This window comes from Centruroides vittatus, unplaced genomic scaffold (assembly GCF_030686945.1).
Source record: "Centruroides vittatus isolate TY-2023 unplaced genomic scaffold, ASM3068694v2 contig_680, whole genome shotgun sequence".
In the NCBI taxonomy this organism is placed as follows: domain Eukaryota; kingdom Metazoa; phylum Arthropoda; class Arachnida; order Scorpiones; family Buthidae; genus Centruroides; species Centruroides vittatus.
In genome coordinates, this window is record NW_027122427.1 from 1,157,361 (window position 1) to 1,175,809 (window position 18,449).

At 28.3% G+C, this 18,449-nt stretch overlaps 1 protein-coding gene across 2 annotated transcripts in view; it reads left to right on the forward strand.

Annotated features, from left to right (window-relative positions):
* The first annotated feature begins 315 nt into the window (after positions 1-315).
* IntS2 (integrator complex subunit 2) overlaps positions 316-18,449 on the forward strand; it is a 41,274-nt gene continuing 23,140 nt past the window's right edge. For both annotated transcript variants that reach the window (XM_067276184.1, XM_067276185.1), the window contains exons 1-7: positions 316-682; positions 5,290-5,428; positions 5,552-5,654; positions 9,324-9,437; positions 14,847-14,977; positions 15,127-15,315; positions 16,698-16,870. In XM_067276184.1, coding sequence (XP_067132285.1) covers positions 402-682; positions 5,290-5,428; positions 5,552-5,654; positions 9,324-9,437; positions 14,847-14,977; positions 15,127-15,315; positions 16,698-16,870 — 1,130 coding nt within the window. In that variant the 5' untranslated portion in view covers positions 316-401. The remainder of the gene's footprint in view (positions 683-5,289; positions 5,429-5,551; positions 5,655-9,323; positions 9,438-14,846; positions 14,978-15,126; positions 15,316-16,697; positions 16,871-18,449) is intronic.

Here is an 18,449-nt window from a genome sequence, read left to right on the forward strand (position 1 = left end):
CACTTTATTTGACTATAAAGGAAAAACCAAAGAAAGGACGTACGGCAAATGACATAATGACAGAATTTTATAATTTATTTAAAATGACATAAAATTCAAAGCGTCTGGCCATATTAAAACATAAATTTAAACTTTTGGTTATATTTTATAATTTTTTATGTCGTTTCAATTTTTAAGCAATAAAAATACAAGCATTTTTACACGGTAATGTGTATAGTACAATACAGTACCGCAGTACATTTATTTTCGTAGATAGTTTTCTCGAGTGTTCCCAGATGGCGCTAACCGAGTACAAATTAAAAATTATGCATTGTCTATTAGTTTAAAGACAATGGCGGTCTGTAAGGTCTGGTGTACGTTTTTATGAGCTGCGATCGTTGAAGTATTTTAATTAATAAAGTATGGCGAAATTGTTGGTGTTGCCAAAAGCTTTTTCTTCCATCCAAACGGTGAATGCCGAAGAATTAGAAAATTTGTCGGAGAAGGAAATTCGACCATTGCTCCCGTGTTTAGTGCGAATGGCATTATGTTCTCCTCTGGATCAAAGCAGCGAATGGTCGTCGAAAAGAAAAATCATTTTGAGACTCTTATCGGGAATTGAATTGGTAAATCATGTGGTTGGTTTACTTTCCATTGACTTTCATGGTTTAGAGATTGATGTCAAGAAGGAACAACAGCTCAGGTAGACATTGTTTATAGACCTATTTGGATATACATTTTCCTGCATGTAACATATTTAATGTTATAATACTTTAAAAAGTTAGGAATTGTGTCTTGTAAATTCAATATGGAGCTATTTAACATATAAACAAACACCATTTGGTACAAATACAGCTTAGAATGAGTCAGTTGGGAGGGTAGACTGTGCCTATAGGAGTTAAACAGTCAAAGAAACTGCTAATAATCTATTGCTAATCCTTAATGATGATTTATTTAGTCTGTATTAATTATACACGTATATACATTATACACTGGTGTGATAAGCCTTCATGTATAACTAATACAGACTTTAAATAAAACTGATAGGTGCCAACTGCCTGGTTTAGATGTGCATTTATACCTGCCAGTTCTGAATCGTTTATGTCTGTGGAAATTTGATGACTGGCACTTGTTGGCAGTATTACTGGTCTCTTTAATAGATCAACATATATTCACGTAGTACATTGTTTTATATTTTATAAATTCTTAACCTGTTCGCTTTTATTTTTGTATCTTGTCTTTATATATTTGTTTGCTTTTTTATTGGTTCCCAATTTAGTGTAATAGACTGTTATACCAAAAATAAAAACAATAGCTAATAAGATTGATAAAATCTTTGAAGATTGTAGTTTAGAAAATATTTATGTTTGAATTATTTGATCTGTTTTGTTTTTGATATTTGTTGTGTTTTTTGACAGTTTATAAACTGTTATTATTTTTGTATTTCTCTTATAAAATTATATACCATATTTCATTGATTTAGCCTTAGAGGGTTTGTTTTTAAAGTTGTATGTAAAACCCATGGGATTTATTTGAAGACTCGTGGATTTTTTGAGACTAGGGTTTATCATCTTGCAATAGGAGATGAGTGGATAAAAATTGAAAAAAATAACTTAATTACTCATAGATTTCCTGAACTGTCAAAACCATTTATTGACTGTTACTTATGGATTACAGCTACAACATTTGAAATAATTCTTGTTTTCAGAGTTAACCTGATTCAGTATCTTCCAATTAGGTTATTACGTGTCATTTGTGTCTGTTTTGATGTTGTAGGAATCGAGATTTTGACTACTACTATTCTGATTTGAATTCGCCATCTCTTTCCAATTTGAGTTTTCCTAATTATTCTTCAGCTAATAAGCTCTTGACTTAAGAACTCAATCTCAACTTTCCCAAGGTCAATATTAAACAATATTTATAATTTTATTTCAAAAAATGTTTTTGTAAACCTTGAAAATGCTATTCATTATAATAAGAAGCAAACGTTTTTGGCCTCTTTCAGTGGCCAGCATCAGGCTTTCAACGACAAGTTTTAAGCTGAACTTTTTTAGAACAGTTTTTTAAAAGGAAAGGAAAATCATTTAGAACAAGTTCGTATTTAAATTAATTGTGCATTTGTTTTCTTGATTACATCATCAATGAATGTAACGCCCAAACGCTCATAATGTGACTACTTTCACATCCTCATTGTAAGTTATCACAGAAAAATTATACATTATGACTCCAACATAAAAAGTATTGTGGAACTATAAATGTTGTATGTATGTTCTTAAAACCTATCTTCCTGTATCAGATCGTCTATAAGCACTTTCCATGTGTTAGAAATAATTTCAGTGTCCTTACTGTTTATACATCTTTTCTGTTATGAGCTTTTATATATTTCCCATGCCTCCAGTGTTCTCAGCTTATCTGAGTTTAGTATATTTTTAATCAATTTGGCCTCTTCCTATAGTATTGACACTTTGGGTTCCATTGCATATTATGCTAGAGTGGTAGTCGTCTTGCTCTTTGATGAAATGTTGTATTTATGTTCGGCCAATCTTCGTGTCCAGGTCCTGTTGCTAGATCCTATATATATGAGGCTATTGTTAAATCTACCATCATCATCATACAGTGGTAAAGAGTAGACTCCTGGTGATCTGTTAATAATATAATTATCTTTTGTGTTCATGAGGAGTCTGAATATTGTAGGGCTATGTTTGAAAGCCACTGAGTGCTTGGTATAAAGAACTATTTGTATGTAGCAATCAATCTAGGATGAAATCTACTACAATTTGCTTCCTGTTTGTTTCTTGTGTTGCCTGATTTCTATTGTTTGTATGGCATATGTTTTTTGGTCCGTCCATTATATAGCATTTAGCCAAAGCAGGCACTAGAGTTTTGCTAAAGCTGTGTCTTATCTTATATCTACATCTGTAATGTACTTCGGCTCTTTGTTGGTGTCAGATATGTTTGAACAATGCATAAAAGCTCTCTTTACTAGTGATCTGAATGCTGCCATCTTGTATTGAGGTGGATCACATGATTCAACATGAATAAAAATGGGATGTATGGAAGTTTGTGGAATATATAAGTATGCATCTCGTTATCCTGCAGGAATATCTGTATGTCTTAGAAGTAAGCTTCCTTGTTGCTCTCTTCATCCAATTTTATTATGAGCCCACATGGATTGTCATTGAAACTTATTAGGATGTTATGGATGTCTGGTTGTGAGTTCCATATGATTAAGACATTGTCTATATAATGTATACATAGTAGGATATTAGGAAGATACTCACACATGATTTTAGCCTTGAGAGTCTTATTACAAGTTCACATAAGTCTCTGATAGCGGGCTGCCCATTGGTACTTCTTTTTTTATTGTAGGTAGGAATTGCCATTTAATTTAAAAAATGACATGTAGCATAGGATGTGGGCTAGTTCTAGTATATGTTGATGGTATTCTTACAGAGATGTTATAATCCCAAATCCTGTAGAATCCTGAAAAGACACTTTGTCTCTTAACTCACAAAAACATGGTTCCAGTTTGACTGATGGGAATATTGAGACAAAGTTAAGAACTGTAATGTATTCTCCTTGTAAATAAATCTTCAACCAAAAACCTAATAACCGGTGCCAGTCCACTTAAATTTTTATGGCAAACGTTTTCGGACACTTCACTTTGGTTGGCACGTGCGTAGCGGAAATAAGAGTTCGATTGTTCGAAAATCGTTTTAAGAAGACAAGAAGGCTTCCGCTACGCACGTGCCAACCAAAGTGAAGTGTCCGAAAACGTTTGCCATAAAAATTTAAGTGGACTGGCACCGGTTATTAGGTTTTTGGTTGAAGATTTATTTACAATCTGGTGTTTTAGTAGGAGTTTATTTTTCTCCTTGTAGTTTAGTTTTTTTAAATTTATCTATAAGTTGTAAAGAATTCTGGATGGTAAAGTTTTACCCATTAAGATGGTCTTTTAATAGCTTGTGCACTACTTTTTCTATGCAAATTGTGGGAGATCAGGCTTTGTTGATTATCGTAGAGAAGATGGCCTGATTTATGCATTTTTGTGAATGCAAAGAGCCTTGGGGTGTCTGGAGATTGTAGAGCAGTGTGTTTTAAATTTAGAATTCTTGCTAGGCTTGTATTAGTCATTCTGATAACTCTTCTCTGTAGTCTGTTCACATAGTCATTATCAATAAGTTAGCATTCTGTTTCTTTGATATGATCCTCTAGCTTTGATGTGTATTTGTTTCTTTTCATTAATATGATCAATTGATTTTCCTTTCCTTTTAAAAAAGTGTTCTAAAAACTTTGGCTTAAAACTTGTCATTGAAAGCCTGATGCTGGCCAGGCTTTCAATGACAAGTTCTACTGTTACTTGTATCTGTTACTGTAACTGTTACATTGCAAGGCATAACAATCATATCTGATAACTAATTAACAGATACAAGTAACAGTAACTTCCATTGACTCAATGGAAACATTGAGAAAATACATATAACATACATACATATATATATATATATATATATATATGTGTTGGAATAACATTCAAAGAGACATAACAGTTTTAATCATGAATACCATTAACTTCAAAGATTATTAACCTGAATTTTTTTGTTAATTCACTGCTTAAAGATAGTTATTTCAAAGAGTCAAAACATTTATTTGCTTTAACTATATATCATTATAATAAGAGGCAAAAAACATTTGCTTCTTATTATAATGAATTTCTGGAAATGTGCTAAAGGTCAGTGCAATATTTGTTTGTGTTTATACATCAAATATTACACAGTTGTACAATAGGTAACAAGCTACAAGTATACTTGCTATAAGCTACAAGTCAATATTGCAAGTCTTCTAGCTTGTAACTTGTAATTTTTAGCAACTAGGTCTTGATCTTAGAAATAAAAATAATCATTTAATAAAGAGTGCAAATTTTTAAATATGCAAAAGTGTACTTAGAAATCCTGTTTTAAAAGTGCATTAAGTAATTCAGTAATGGCTAGTTCATCATCATAATTCATTTAATAACAACAAAATCTTTTAAATAAACTTATGCTGGCATTTCTATAAACATTATTATTTGAATATTTAGATGAATGCAGATATTCTCAAGATGCAATCATCCATATTTTAGAAATAATTATTGTGAACTAATTAACAGATACAAGTAACAGTAATACTATACTAAATTTTTTAAATAAAGTTTCTGTTCAGGTGTCTCTTCCAATATAATTTCTGATTTATTTTTATTTATTAATTTAAAAATTATATAAAATCAGTTTTGTTTGAAATTTAGAGTTTTTGTTATTTATTTTTTTATAGAATGAAACTTGGAGGCCATTTAGGAGAAAGTATTTTAGTATCTTCTCTACAGAATGGATTGACATTAGAATTTGAGAGAAGTGATGCTGCTAGAAAACTACGTTTGCTACTCAGTGAATTACTAGCTATTATGTCACAGGTAATTAACGATAATTTTAAAAAATTACTTTAAATTGTTTAGATTAATTTTTTAGTAAAATATTGTAAACTCTTGTTATATTAAAACATTTCTAATTGTTTATTTTAATATATTATGATACAGATTAAAGATGGACGAGTTGAAGTTAACGTAAGGCAATCAGAACTTTTCGATACTGATATATATCTTGAAGAAGTATCTGATGTTCTTTGTATTGCTAAAGCAGGTAATAAATTAATGTGAAAATTTTATTAAATGAATCTGTATGGTAGAATTTTTGAAAGTCCATGAAAAAATATTCTCTTAAAAAAAGGTATGTTCTACCATGATTTTTATGTATTTTCTCAATGGAAACATTGAGAAAATACATTTAACATACATATATATATATATATGTTGGAATAACATTTAAACACACATAACGGTTTTAATCATGAATACCATTAACTTCAAAGATTATTAACCTGAATTTTTTTGTTAATTCACTGCTTAAAGATAGTTATTTCAAAGAGTCAAAACATTTATTTGCTTTAACTATATATCTATCTAGTATTGTTTAAATAGTATATTTTTATTTCATGTTCTTATTTAGTGTAAAAGTACAATCACTCAATACATTTAAAAAAATGCAGAAATGTAATCTTATCCACATTACTTTGAGTATAATTTGATATTTAATACAAAAAAAAGTGCAAAAATACAAATATCTTTCATTGACTAATGATCATGATTTTATGATTAAGTTAAAAGCATATCATAAAATCTTAGTTTATTCAAAATATTTTAGTTTTGCATATATTTAGTCAATTTTTTAAAATTTAAATTAAAAAATTATAAACATATTACATATTTCCATGTTTTTTATATATAATAACTTTATTAAACAATTAAAATAATCATATTATAAACCTTGTAAATTTTTAACATTTTCAGTATTTTAGGATTTATAATGTTATGTAGACTTGACTTTTCTTGAATTTTGACGAGATTTTTTAAACTTGTGAAAGGATTTTTATATTTCTACTTGTTTTTTTTTTATTTTTTAAAATTAAATATTCAAAATGTTTCAATATGGATATTAATTAAAAATAAATTTCATTAATAAACTCACTGAATGAACATTTAATTTTTGAAATTAGATTAGATGATTATATTAAAGATAATTAATAGGTTTGTTATCTTTTATTCATATCTATATTACCTTATAATTTTATTAATTATTCTTCTATAATGCGCACACAAATGCATTCCAAGTTCTACAATTTTTCATTAAAAGATGATTGTGTAAATAGCTATGTAATTTTTTTGTATCATTTTATCTGATGTAATCTCTGAAATTTATTTAAATATATGCTATAGGATACATATTTAAAATATACATTGTAACATGGAATATACAGTAGTACTCAATAAGTCAAACTTTGTTAATTTGAAATTATAATCTGGAGACTTTATTCATGTTTAATTTTATGTGATTTTTATTTGTGATGATATTATAAAGTCGAAGATTCTTATTGAATATAATTACACCTCTGATTGCATGATGTAGAATTCAAAATTTTAACAATGTTTTGCACATAAAGTAATGAGAAGTCTGTGAAATTGGCTAATCCAGGGCTGCATTAACAAGTACTTATTCCTAAATGCAAATTAACCAATCAAATCTTGATACTTTAAAATTATTATTTTTAAATTTCAAAAATTTTAAAATATAACAAACACATCTGTGGTTTGTTAATTTTATATGGTGACTTCCATGTAGTTGATGAGAAATCTGCCTTACATGCACTCTAGTAATTAATGATCTGAAACCAGAATATATTCAAAACCTAATTCAAAGCACAGACAAAACACTTGAATCAGCATATATATGCTGGTACAGGTGTTTTGTTTGTTTTGAATTAGGATGATATGGTATCTGCAGTGTATTGCTACTACATGCCTTGCAATGTAAATATAACTTAGGCTTACTTTTTATGTATTTTTTAAATTTATTTCAAAGAGTTGCTTACTTTTTGCATATCTATTGCATATATCTTTAGTTTAACAACAACATAGGTTTCAATAAATTTTTAGACTTATATTAGTTTGAAAGTATATCATCTTTCAGGATGCCTAGATTTTTGTGATGTTTCATACTCTTATAGCTTTGATCCAGAAAGAATTGGATGATGCTTTGGAACATGTTATCAGGATATTGATAGGAAAAAGAGAAGAGCCAGAGAGATTGATTATGACACTGAAAATGAGTCAGAAGATTGGGAGATTATAGAATATAATCAGGACAGTGAGTCCAAATAATTGGCTAATTAGACAGATGACTTTTTTTTATAGACAATAAGAATAGTAGAACAAAATTCATCTGTCAAGAATGTGTAAAAATGTCTTCAAGAAACAGTCATATAATTATTAAATGTGCCATGTGTGAAGTGGAACACAGACTGAGATGGTGGGATCTATTTTTAATTATCTAGATGCTTATAACTGCATTTTTTCAATAAAAAGTTTAAAGGTTAATTCCCTCTTTTATTTTATTAATATTAAAAAAAAATAAACTATTGGAGGATATAAAGCAATATTATGGATGTGGTGTAATAGTTGCAATGATCCTTCTCACAAAACTCTAAAAGGCATACCTACTGAAGGGCATAATCCAAAGAAATTTTCAGATGATTCTTATTTGATACAATATCAAAAATTTTTAATTTTTAACTTCTGACTTTAAATCTAGTCTGGTATTATTTTGGTTTTTTTTAATATATCCTAGTATCATTCACATATTGATTATAAGTCTTTTAGCATATTTATTAAAGAAACACTCTCAAATTTAAATTCAATTCAATTCAAATTGTTTTTCTCAAAACAATAAATTTTTAGAAAACTTAAATACTTTTGATCTGTGTGCATATTGTCAGTACTCAACTGGAGAACAATTTCTTAATTCTAACAATTGTCATATTTTCAAAATCACTCACGTTTTCTAAAAAGTTATTGCTCCAAAGAAAGTAGTTTGAATTGGATACATTTTTTTTTTTTTATTATAAGATCAAACAGTGAGTAGGACATGAATTTTAGATATTTTTTTGTCTTTTATTGCCAAATTTATCTGAAAACATAATTTAAGCATGCAATGCCATAATGTTATAAGTGCCAAAAAACAAAGTTTTCAGGAGAGGTAGAAAGCACTTTTTCTAGTTAATGAATTCATTTCAATTTTACAATAAAATGGTAAAAAACTCATAAGGTACAAATTCTTTAGAATATGAAAATGATGTAAATATAAACTGTAACGTTTTAAGTGCCAAAGTCATCTGACTTGCCCTTTGGTGCTTTAAACATTATGGCTTTACATAAATTCAACTTTAAAATACAGACACTTACAGTGTTAATATCACTACAATATTTTTTTGTAGCAGAAAACATTGCATTTAGAATTCAATTCTTCAATAAAATGTATTTAGAGAAAAATGATATTTACTACGTTATGGCATTGCATGCTTCAATTATTGTTTGCATAGTAAGATAGCTGTAATTTTTAATAACTGTTTTTTGCCCTTATATTGTTATTCAACATATTCTTACATAAACAAAGACTGTTGTATCACTAAAATATAAATTACATCACCACCAAATGATTGCCTAAATAATTGGGCTATAACTTTGCTAAATTTAATAATTAATACTAGGTAATTTGCTACTAGAGGTAGACATTAGGCACCATCTCTTAAGTAAATTAATAATTATAATTGTTTGTTTTAGTGGAGTTATAGCCCAATTATAAGCAGTATGTGAATTTAAAAGTTTCAAAAATTTATATAATTCAATTACAAATCTGATGAAATTTATAAATTTAAATAACACCAATTTGTACAACAAATGCTTATTCGTTCTTTAGAATTACCAGGACTTTTACAAATTACTGATATTGCTGAAGCTTTAATACGTGTGAAAAATGGACCAGGATTACTATGCCGATTGGTTGCAAATTCTCCTGATTGTTTTAGAGAAGGTACGTATGAAACAGTTTAATATAGTATTTGATTGTTTCTTGTTCTCTTTATTGTTCTTTGGGAGTAAGCATAAAATTGGTACATAGAACTTATGATAGTATTAAAAATTATTTCAGTTTTGACTACTGGAGTAACTAAATATTTTAAAATATAAGTGGTAAAACTGTAAAACAAAAGTTAAAACTTGCTAAAGATTACTTTTATCAAATTGTACAGGAAGGACTGAAGAGTGGCAAATAGCCTGAAATGCATTTCTGTTTTACAAAATAAAGTTTACATTATTTATCAAAAAGTATTCCTTTGTGATAAGTTCTACATAGCAATTTTGGCAATTACTCCCAAACAGTTTAATATAATTATCATCAAATTATATACTTGAAACTCTATGAACCACTTTCAAAAGACTATATGTTACATTTAATCACTTCAAACTGCTTATTTAAAAAAACTAAATTATTTATTTTTTTAATTTTTTAAATTTTTGGCTAGAATGACACAGTAGAGCTCCAAACCAGCTGGAAAATGCTGTTAGATGAAATAAATCTAGAAAAAACTAAAAGAATACAAAAGGAATTAGAATAAGGGTAGTATATTGATTGTAAAAGCGGTTCCCAACCTTTTTTCATTAGCGTACTCCGTGACATGTCATTTTTCTAGATGTACCCCTCATTTAAGAAATTTAGTGAGTAACCATATTGTTAATTTTACACGTTGTAACTTTAAATTAAAAAGAAAAGCTAATTTATAATGTTGATAAAGAGAATATATTTATACATTTAAAAATCAATACATTTACAATACAAATATAATAACAAATATAAAAATTATAATAAAAATAAAATTGCACAAAAAAACTAATTTAAAAGTATTTAATTTCGCATTAAAGGAGTTCAGTGTGAACCTTGTCCTTGTTTACTCTCACATAATTTTTTAATGTCAGGTTTGACTGTTGTGAGGTATAATCTCAAATCTGGAACTGCCTTCAGCTTATTGTGATACTTATTTTTAATATATAGATAGGAAGAAAAAGCTCTTTCCTCTTAACCTCGCTAATAAAAAATACTTTTTAAACAACATGTGGGAATATTGTTGAGAGATAATAATAATAATGGTAACACACCCCACCATCAAAAGTTTGTAGCATAATCACTAATCACACATAATGGTATCCTCACTACTATTGACTGACCTCACAACATTTATTGATCTGTTGCATTGTACAATTGGCGGCATAAGTTTTTATTTCTATTTTAGCATTTTGAAATGTTCAATAAAGTTTGTAATTGTTGCAAGCAGAGCCGTTACTAGGGTATGGCCAACGTGGCTTCTGCCATAGGTGCTGATTTAATAAAGCGCCAATGAGAAGGTTTTGGAATAATGTGTATTCGAAATTAATAACACAAAAAACTTCTACAATTATATTTTATAGTATTTATTATCTGTAATTTCTATGAACATATATTTCAGAAATAAACCACCATTTTTATTTTTATTTAATAACAAAAATTAAAAAGGCATGCTATTTTTATTCTTGGCCATAGGCGTCCAAAATCCTAGTTACCACACTGGTTGCAAGGAACATTTTTACCTAATAATTTTTTAATACTATTAATTTGTGATACATAATATATTATTTTTTCTGCCATAATAACCAACTTTTTTCTGTACCCCTAAACAACCGATCGTGTACCCCGGGTTGGAAACCACTGGATTGTAAGATATAAGTTATAAAAGCACTACAGTAGAGAGTCGAAAATCGGAATCAATTGGGGACTGGGGTTGTTCTGATTAGTCATTTGTTCCGATTACCCATTATGTACGAATAAATATATTAATCTGTCCGATGTTGAAATTTTTCTCCATTGCGTGTCGCTTCGTGTTGAATTTTTCTCCGTTGCGTGTCGCTTCGTGTTGAATTTTCGTCGATTTTAAGCCTAACGAAAATTTTTATAATAATAATCGAGGCTATCGTATCGTTAAAAATTATTTCTTTATTTTGTACAAACAAAATAAATATATTGAAGAATATAAAACGTGAAAATTATACTTTAGAAGTAAATTTAGTATCAAAAACGTTTGATTCAGCACGACACAGTCCGACTGAAAATCGTGCCGATTACCGGCAATTTCGATTACCAATGTTCCGATTAACGACTCTCTACTGTATTTCAGAAAGGGCTTATGTTTATATCACAATTAAATTGTAAAAAGTTACAATGTTAGTATTTAATGTGTTAATTTTAAAATTACATATTATAAAATTTAAGAACAATCTAGTTTGTAAAATGGTGAATTTAAATGCTAAAGAATGTTATTTTAAAACCATATATACTAGAATGATAGTAATGGTACAGTTTGGTCTTTGTTGAGAAGTTCTTTAAAAGTCATTAATTGAAACTGAGGATGACTCGATAGAAGTAGAAAATGTTTTTGAAAGAAAAATAAAGAATTTGGTTTCATTAAATAAGCAGTTTGAAGTGCTTAAATGCAAAAATGGTACCAACTTTTGTGATGAATAATACTATTTGTTAGTTTTGTTTTTAATCAAAAAAGCATTTCGCATTTATTACTAGTTTTCCTACAGGTGTCTAACTGAGAAGATGAAACATTACTGATTTAAATTTTACAGGAAAATTTTTATGAAACGTTAATGAGGTAAATTTTATAGAAGATATTTAAAAGGCATTTACTGAAGCATTGAGGCTGTTGACAAGTATTTTATGCAATGTCAGTTTGAATATGATTACATGTTCAAAAAGGTTCACAGATGCACAAAGATATTACTTTCAACATCTATGTTAAAATGTGAGTTTCTTTGTGTTAAAATACAGTAAACCCTGCTAACTCAGACTTTGCATAACATAAAGTTTTTTGAAAATTGTACAGTAATTTAAAATTTCTTGACAATAGAAAAACTATAATTAAGAAATAATTATTATAATTATAAATGTTACAATAATTAATGAATGTTTTTGATATCTAGAAGTCTTTGTGATACCATACATTACATTACTGTAGTTGGTAAATTACTACTGTGCATTGCTGTATACCAGTGTTTCCCAACGTGGGGCCCACGCCCCACAGAGGGGCAATTCGATTGTTAAGGGGGGCAATTCGAAAATGCACTTGTCCAGAGTTAAAGTTAACCATATAGCCGCTGTACGCCATATTTATTGTAAATATTGATTTTAGTTAGTTTTAGTTTTCTTTGTTCTTCGTTTCCCATTCCTTCTAGAACTTTCCTTTATAACCCTTTTCCCTTGGGTAGGATTAACAATTCTGGGAACCACTGAGAACAAAGAGATGAACGAGGCCCTTAGGCTGGTGAAAGAGGAGAAAGGACATTCTTTGCCCAGACCTCGAGGTGGACAGACACAAGTTGTGGTGTTTCAGATCGCGTTTGGCAACGACTGGAAAGTGCAAGAGACTTTGATGAAAGGATCGGGTTTTCTCGTGGTTACCATAAAACAGTGTGGCAATTAAGTGCAAGAAAAACTTTAACGAACACGACAAGAGATCTTCCAAAAGAGTTCAACGTATATGTGGGGGGGACATAAGAATTTTAGAAAGACTTAGGTGGGGCATAGCACAAAAAAGGTTGGGAAACACTGCTGTATACTGTGCTGTCATGAAATCTCTTGAGCTCATTTCTTGTAATAGTAAATTTAACAGTATAAAGGTACTAAAGATCAGTAAAAGTTCTGTAAAGAACTGATTATAATAAATTACTGTACTTGTCATTTCTAGTTATACATGTAAGAATTCTTAAACCTAATTTATCAGGTGGCAATAATCCATAAAAAATTTATAAGACGTCTTGAAATATTCAATACAATGAGATAAAGAATGGAGCTTCTAGTCTGGACCTGGCAACTTCTCTAGAATTGGTGAAAAGCAAATTGGAAAGTTTATTAAATAGAAGGTAAATTTTGTTAAGCTCTGAAATAATATTTTGAAGGAGACTATGAGCTGCAGATGACTAAACTGGTAGACAGTAATTAATTAATGACTGAAAATTAGAAAAAAAAAATGGCTTGAAAGGCTATGCATAAAGAAACTCTTGACAAAGAATCCTTCTCTGAATAGCCAAACCTTTAACTAGGCAATTAATATGAGAGTTAAATGTTAAGCATTGATTGAAAACAATACCAGGATCATTAATACTGTTGACTTATTTGATTAGATTCTGATGAATAAAATAAAGGAGTTGAAGCGGGATTCCTAATAAGTGCATAACACATTGTAACAGTTTTTTGAAGGATAATGGATAAATTAAAAGATTCAAATGCAGAAGTCACACATTCTGCTGGATTGGAATTAATGATTTTAAGATTGTCTGCACATATGGTAAAATATGAGAATTAATACTGAGACTGTTAATAATATAATCTATATAAGAATTAAAAAATAAACTACTGAGCACTGAACCTTGAGAAATACCATAAGCTGGAGAGAATGGACAAAAAGAGAAATTCCACAGGTTTGTTAAAAAAATCAAGCAATACAAAATAATTATTGAACCATGAAATTGAATGAGGGATGAATGTTGTTGTAAATTTTGAGAATTTCTGTTAATTTTGAAGCAACATAGAATCTAAAAAGCTTGCTTGATATCAATATACATGACATAAGACAGTTTTTTTGTCTTCAAAATTATTGATGATAATGGATTGTAATTTTAGTAAATTCATGCATATAGAATGGCAGTTTAAATTTCAATGTTGAAAGTTGGAAATTTTAGATTGAACAAATAGAGAAATGTAACACAATAAACAAAATTTGAATAATTTCATCACAGATGAGGAGATGAATATTGGTCTTTAAGAGTTAAACATCTTTTTAGGAAGAGTGAAAATTTGTGAAACCTTCTATCAATCTGGGATAATTGTCATTCTAATTTTTTCAGAGAAAAGATGGGATAAAACAGCAGCAGCAATTGGAGCGACACTAGAATAAAAAATTGCAGGGATGTGGTCAGGGATGCCTCAAGAGTTGGAGAAATCTGTAATAGCCTTCTTAACAGTCTCAAAAGAAAAGGACATGCCAATTGAGGAAAAAGAATCTCAGTTTAAAGGGGAATATAAAGTGTGATGTTGAATTTGGAAGAAACAAGATTTGAAATTATTATAAACTCGGTGAATAGAGTCATCAGGTATACATTTTTGTTACTTTATCCATAAAAATTAGTCCAGGAAGAATTTTAGTATGTGAAACAGTTCACACACTGACAGTCACAGTCTGATATTCTCAAATATTATATTTCCACTCTGACAGATATTTAGTCTGTTTTTCCAAAATTTGTTATGTCAGGTTCCATAAAATTGAGGATCAACAGTATATTTATATCAAAATTCAGACAGATTTTTTAATAAATTGTTTTATACTCATCGTATAAAAATTTTTTTCAGTTTGTTTCGGTTTAATTTCAAATGGAGAGAAACAAGATGAAGAAACTGTTGGCGGAAGAATAAGAATGCAGACTTTACATATGCTGTGTCAGATGAACATGTCACAGGCATTAACAATTCGTGCAAAAACAGTATGTTTTTTATACGACTATTATAATTAAGAAAATTTATTAGAAAAGTTTTGATTTAATTATCTGTTAACTATTAAAGCCATTTTTCTTTGTTTATTTTTGTTTTATAAGAATTTTAAAAAGTTTTAATTTGTTATAATTAAAAATAGGTCGAAATGTGTTGCATGCCAGGCTTGGCTGTCCAGTTAACATTAGACCATTGTCGTCACGAACATGGTGATACGACAGATTTTAATACAATTGTGGGTGATTTAGTTGCATTTATTAGTGGACTTCTACTTGGAAGTGATGATAAAGTCAGGTCCTGGTTTGCTCAGTATGTTCGAAATTGTCAGAAGGTAAGTAATATTTTCAGTTATAAAATATAAAATATTCAATTAATCAAATATAATCAATTAATACCTCATAATTATAATTCATATGTATCAAATATATCTTTTGTTTTGTTATAGAAATAGTTTTAAAAATATTCTACATATATTTGATTTTTGATTTGTTATTACCATAATTAAACTTTATTCGTTCATTGAATATGAATACAAGAGTTTTGTGAGAATCTAGGTATCAGAATTTACAGAAACACTAATATCATACATAAAATATTTTATGAATAACTGTTTTTTAAATTATATATATGATTGTTTAGACATATAAAATTTATTTATGTAATTTAACATTGCATTTGTACAAAATAGAAATGAAATAAAGCAGTAATTCCTGTTTTATCTTATTACTAAAGTTCCCTTAAATCTAAATATGATGCTTTAATTAAATTAGGAACTATGTAAAATTAAAATATTGCTTTGATATTTTTGTATTTTCTTACATTTAATATAAAATACAAATTGCTGTATTAATTTTTATGATAATGTTTTGATTACAAACAAACTGTGTGTGTTAGAAATAAAGTTCTGTAATATTTTTGCTAAAAATATCATTGTTATTTATTCTCATTTAATTAATGTTAAGTAATCTCTTTATCATCATACTTTTTTTTTTGCAGAAATTGAATTTTACAGCAGTTGTGCGTATAAAAATACATTATTATAGGTCAATAGAAGACACCTTCCAATTAGTCTGTTAAATTGAAGGACTATTATATATGATTTTAAAACATTATTCTTGATTAACTTATTCTGTAAGCAGTTCACAATTAAATTAAAAATAATAAAAAGGCAAAACATGGTAAACTATTAAGTAATCAGATTTCTATTAAGTTAATAATGTTTTTCATATGAGATTTTAGATTCAGTGTGAAAGAGAGAAAATTAATGACTAGTACTACACTCTTCTGTAAATTCTGATTTCAATATTTACATCTTGAAAGTTAAAAGTTTCTTTGCCAATAATTTCTGAATAGCTATCAGTACAATATGATGTGACAAACCTATATATTTAAACAGAATGCATAAAAACTATAGTTTAATATATTTTAAAAATAATTATCAAGATTTACGTAATTCATGGTTTAATTTCAAATATAAATGATCCATTAAATGTCAAAAATATCTCTTAACAAGTTTTAGATTAAGTTGCTTATATTTAATTGATAAATTCAGTTCTTTTTTAAAGATTGAAAACAAATTTTATTAGCTTAATTAAGAAGTTGATAAAGTTACATCTGGAATGGAAAATGTATTATACATTGTTTTAAAGTTTTAACTGTAAACGTAATTGGAAATATTAATTTTATTGAATCACTCCTAAATTTTATAATTAGAGAACTGAAGAAGGAAACTCGACATTGCATCAGTTACGTGAAGAATTATTGCAGCGACTACAAAATCTTGTATTGTTTAGCATCGATCAGCATAATTTACCCGATTGCAAAGTAGTTCAAGCTAGTGCTTTATTAAGATTATATTGTGCTTTACGAGGAATAGCTGGATTAAAGTATGTATTAAGTTTTTATATTTTTCATATCATTTTAATTTTGAAACTCAATATCAGGAATCTATCTAAGCATTTTTTAAAAATAATTTGACAAACAGAAAAGTATATTAAAGAAGAAATTTTTATCATGGTGATGATGATGTGTTATATATATAATAATTTAATATTCTAAAAAATTTTGTATTGAAGATTTTTTATGAATTTTTTGTTAAGGAAGAAAATAAAATTAATATGAATAATAAGTTTAGTGCAAATTAACTGATCTGATAAATTATATCAAAAGAAATATTACATTAATAAAACTATGATAATAATTATATTTTTAAAAATATAATTATTGTGATGGCATTTTTACTAGATTATTACTAGTTTTATTAATGTTAATAAATATGTTTATAATTTAGCTATTGCTGAAGGATTTTATTTTGTATGTTTTACATATTGAGGTGAATAAGAGTCTACAATAAAAGATTAATTTCACTGTAAGACTGTTCATGAGGTGTGATACGAATGAAAGATCAAGAAAGATGAACAATTTCGGTGTTTTCTTTAGTCATTTTCTTGTAAAAGTTTTTAAAAAGTTTCTTATAAATTAAAAAAAAAAAATAAAAATATTACATATACAAACAGATAATTATATATTTAAGTATAATTATACAGTTTTTTAAACACTTTCTGCTCTGTGGGGACTAAGAAGACTCTTTAGCAAGCTTGTTATAGCCATGTCTACAATGGGATGACTGGGTATCCAGCCATCCCTTTGTAGACCAGGGTCTTACCTTTGTAGGCCTGTCTCTCACCATTTTAGACAATGTTGTAGACTATTGAACATAATGCTGTGAATTGTCTAAAGCTGTAAAAAAATTACTAGGCTAAGATAAAATTACCAATGTTAAAAAATCTCCATTGAAAGATCATAGTGATGTTTAAAAAATGGACAATAATTTTATCTATAATTTGAATGGTTGTTAATTTTGTGATTTAAGATTCCACTTAAAATCAATCCACTTGCACAGTAAAATCAAGAAACGATTTTCTTCATTTATTTTTAGTAAACTAAATATACACTTTGGCAGAAACTGTTAGAAATTTTCAAACAATTCAGTACTTAATTAACTAATCATGAGAATGAGAACCTTTTCTAATAGTGCTATGCTTTATAGATCTGATGATTCAATGACTCAATTTTATGGGTTTTTCACAAAGGAACAAATTGCCAACAAATGTTTGTAGCACTCTGGATTTGTGAATGTGTGATTTTTACAGGGCTGTGGAGTCAGTTGTCGAGTTTTGGTGTTTTAGTCTGAGTCGGAGTTGTCAAACTTTGCTGACTTGCATGTGTGTGTGGGGGGGTACGATTTAGTTCAACCCACTTTAAAGCTTCACTCCTGTGTTAAACCACTGACTCTAATTCAAAAACGATAGAAGTTATTAAGCTTCGAACAGGGCGAACAAAATTGTGTCCCACGCACACATTATAACGTTCATACATACAGAAAATAAAACCCTGAATCTTTTGCATATCTTGACATTTCAAGGTATCCTGAGTCCAAAAATGTAAAAATTTGGAGGTCGTTTT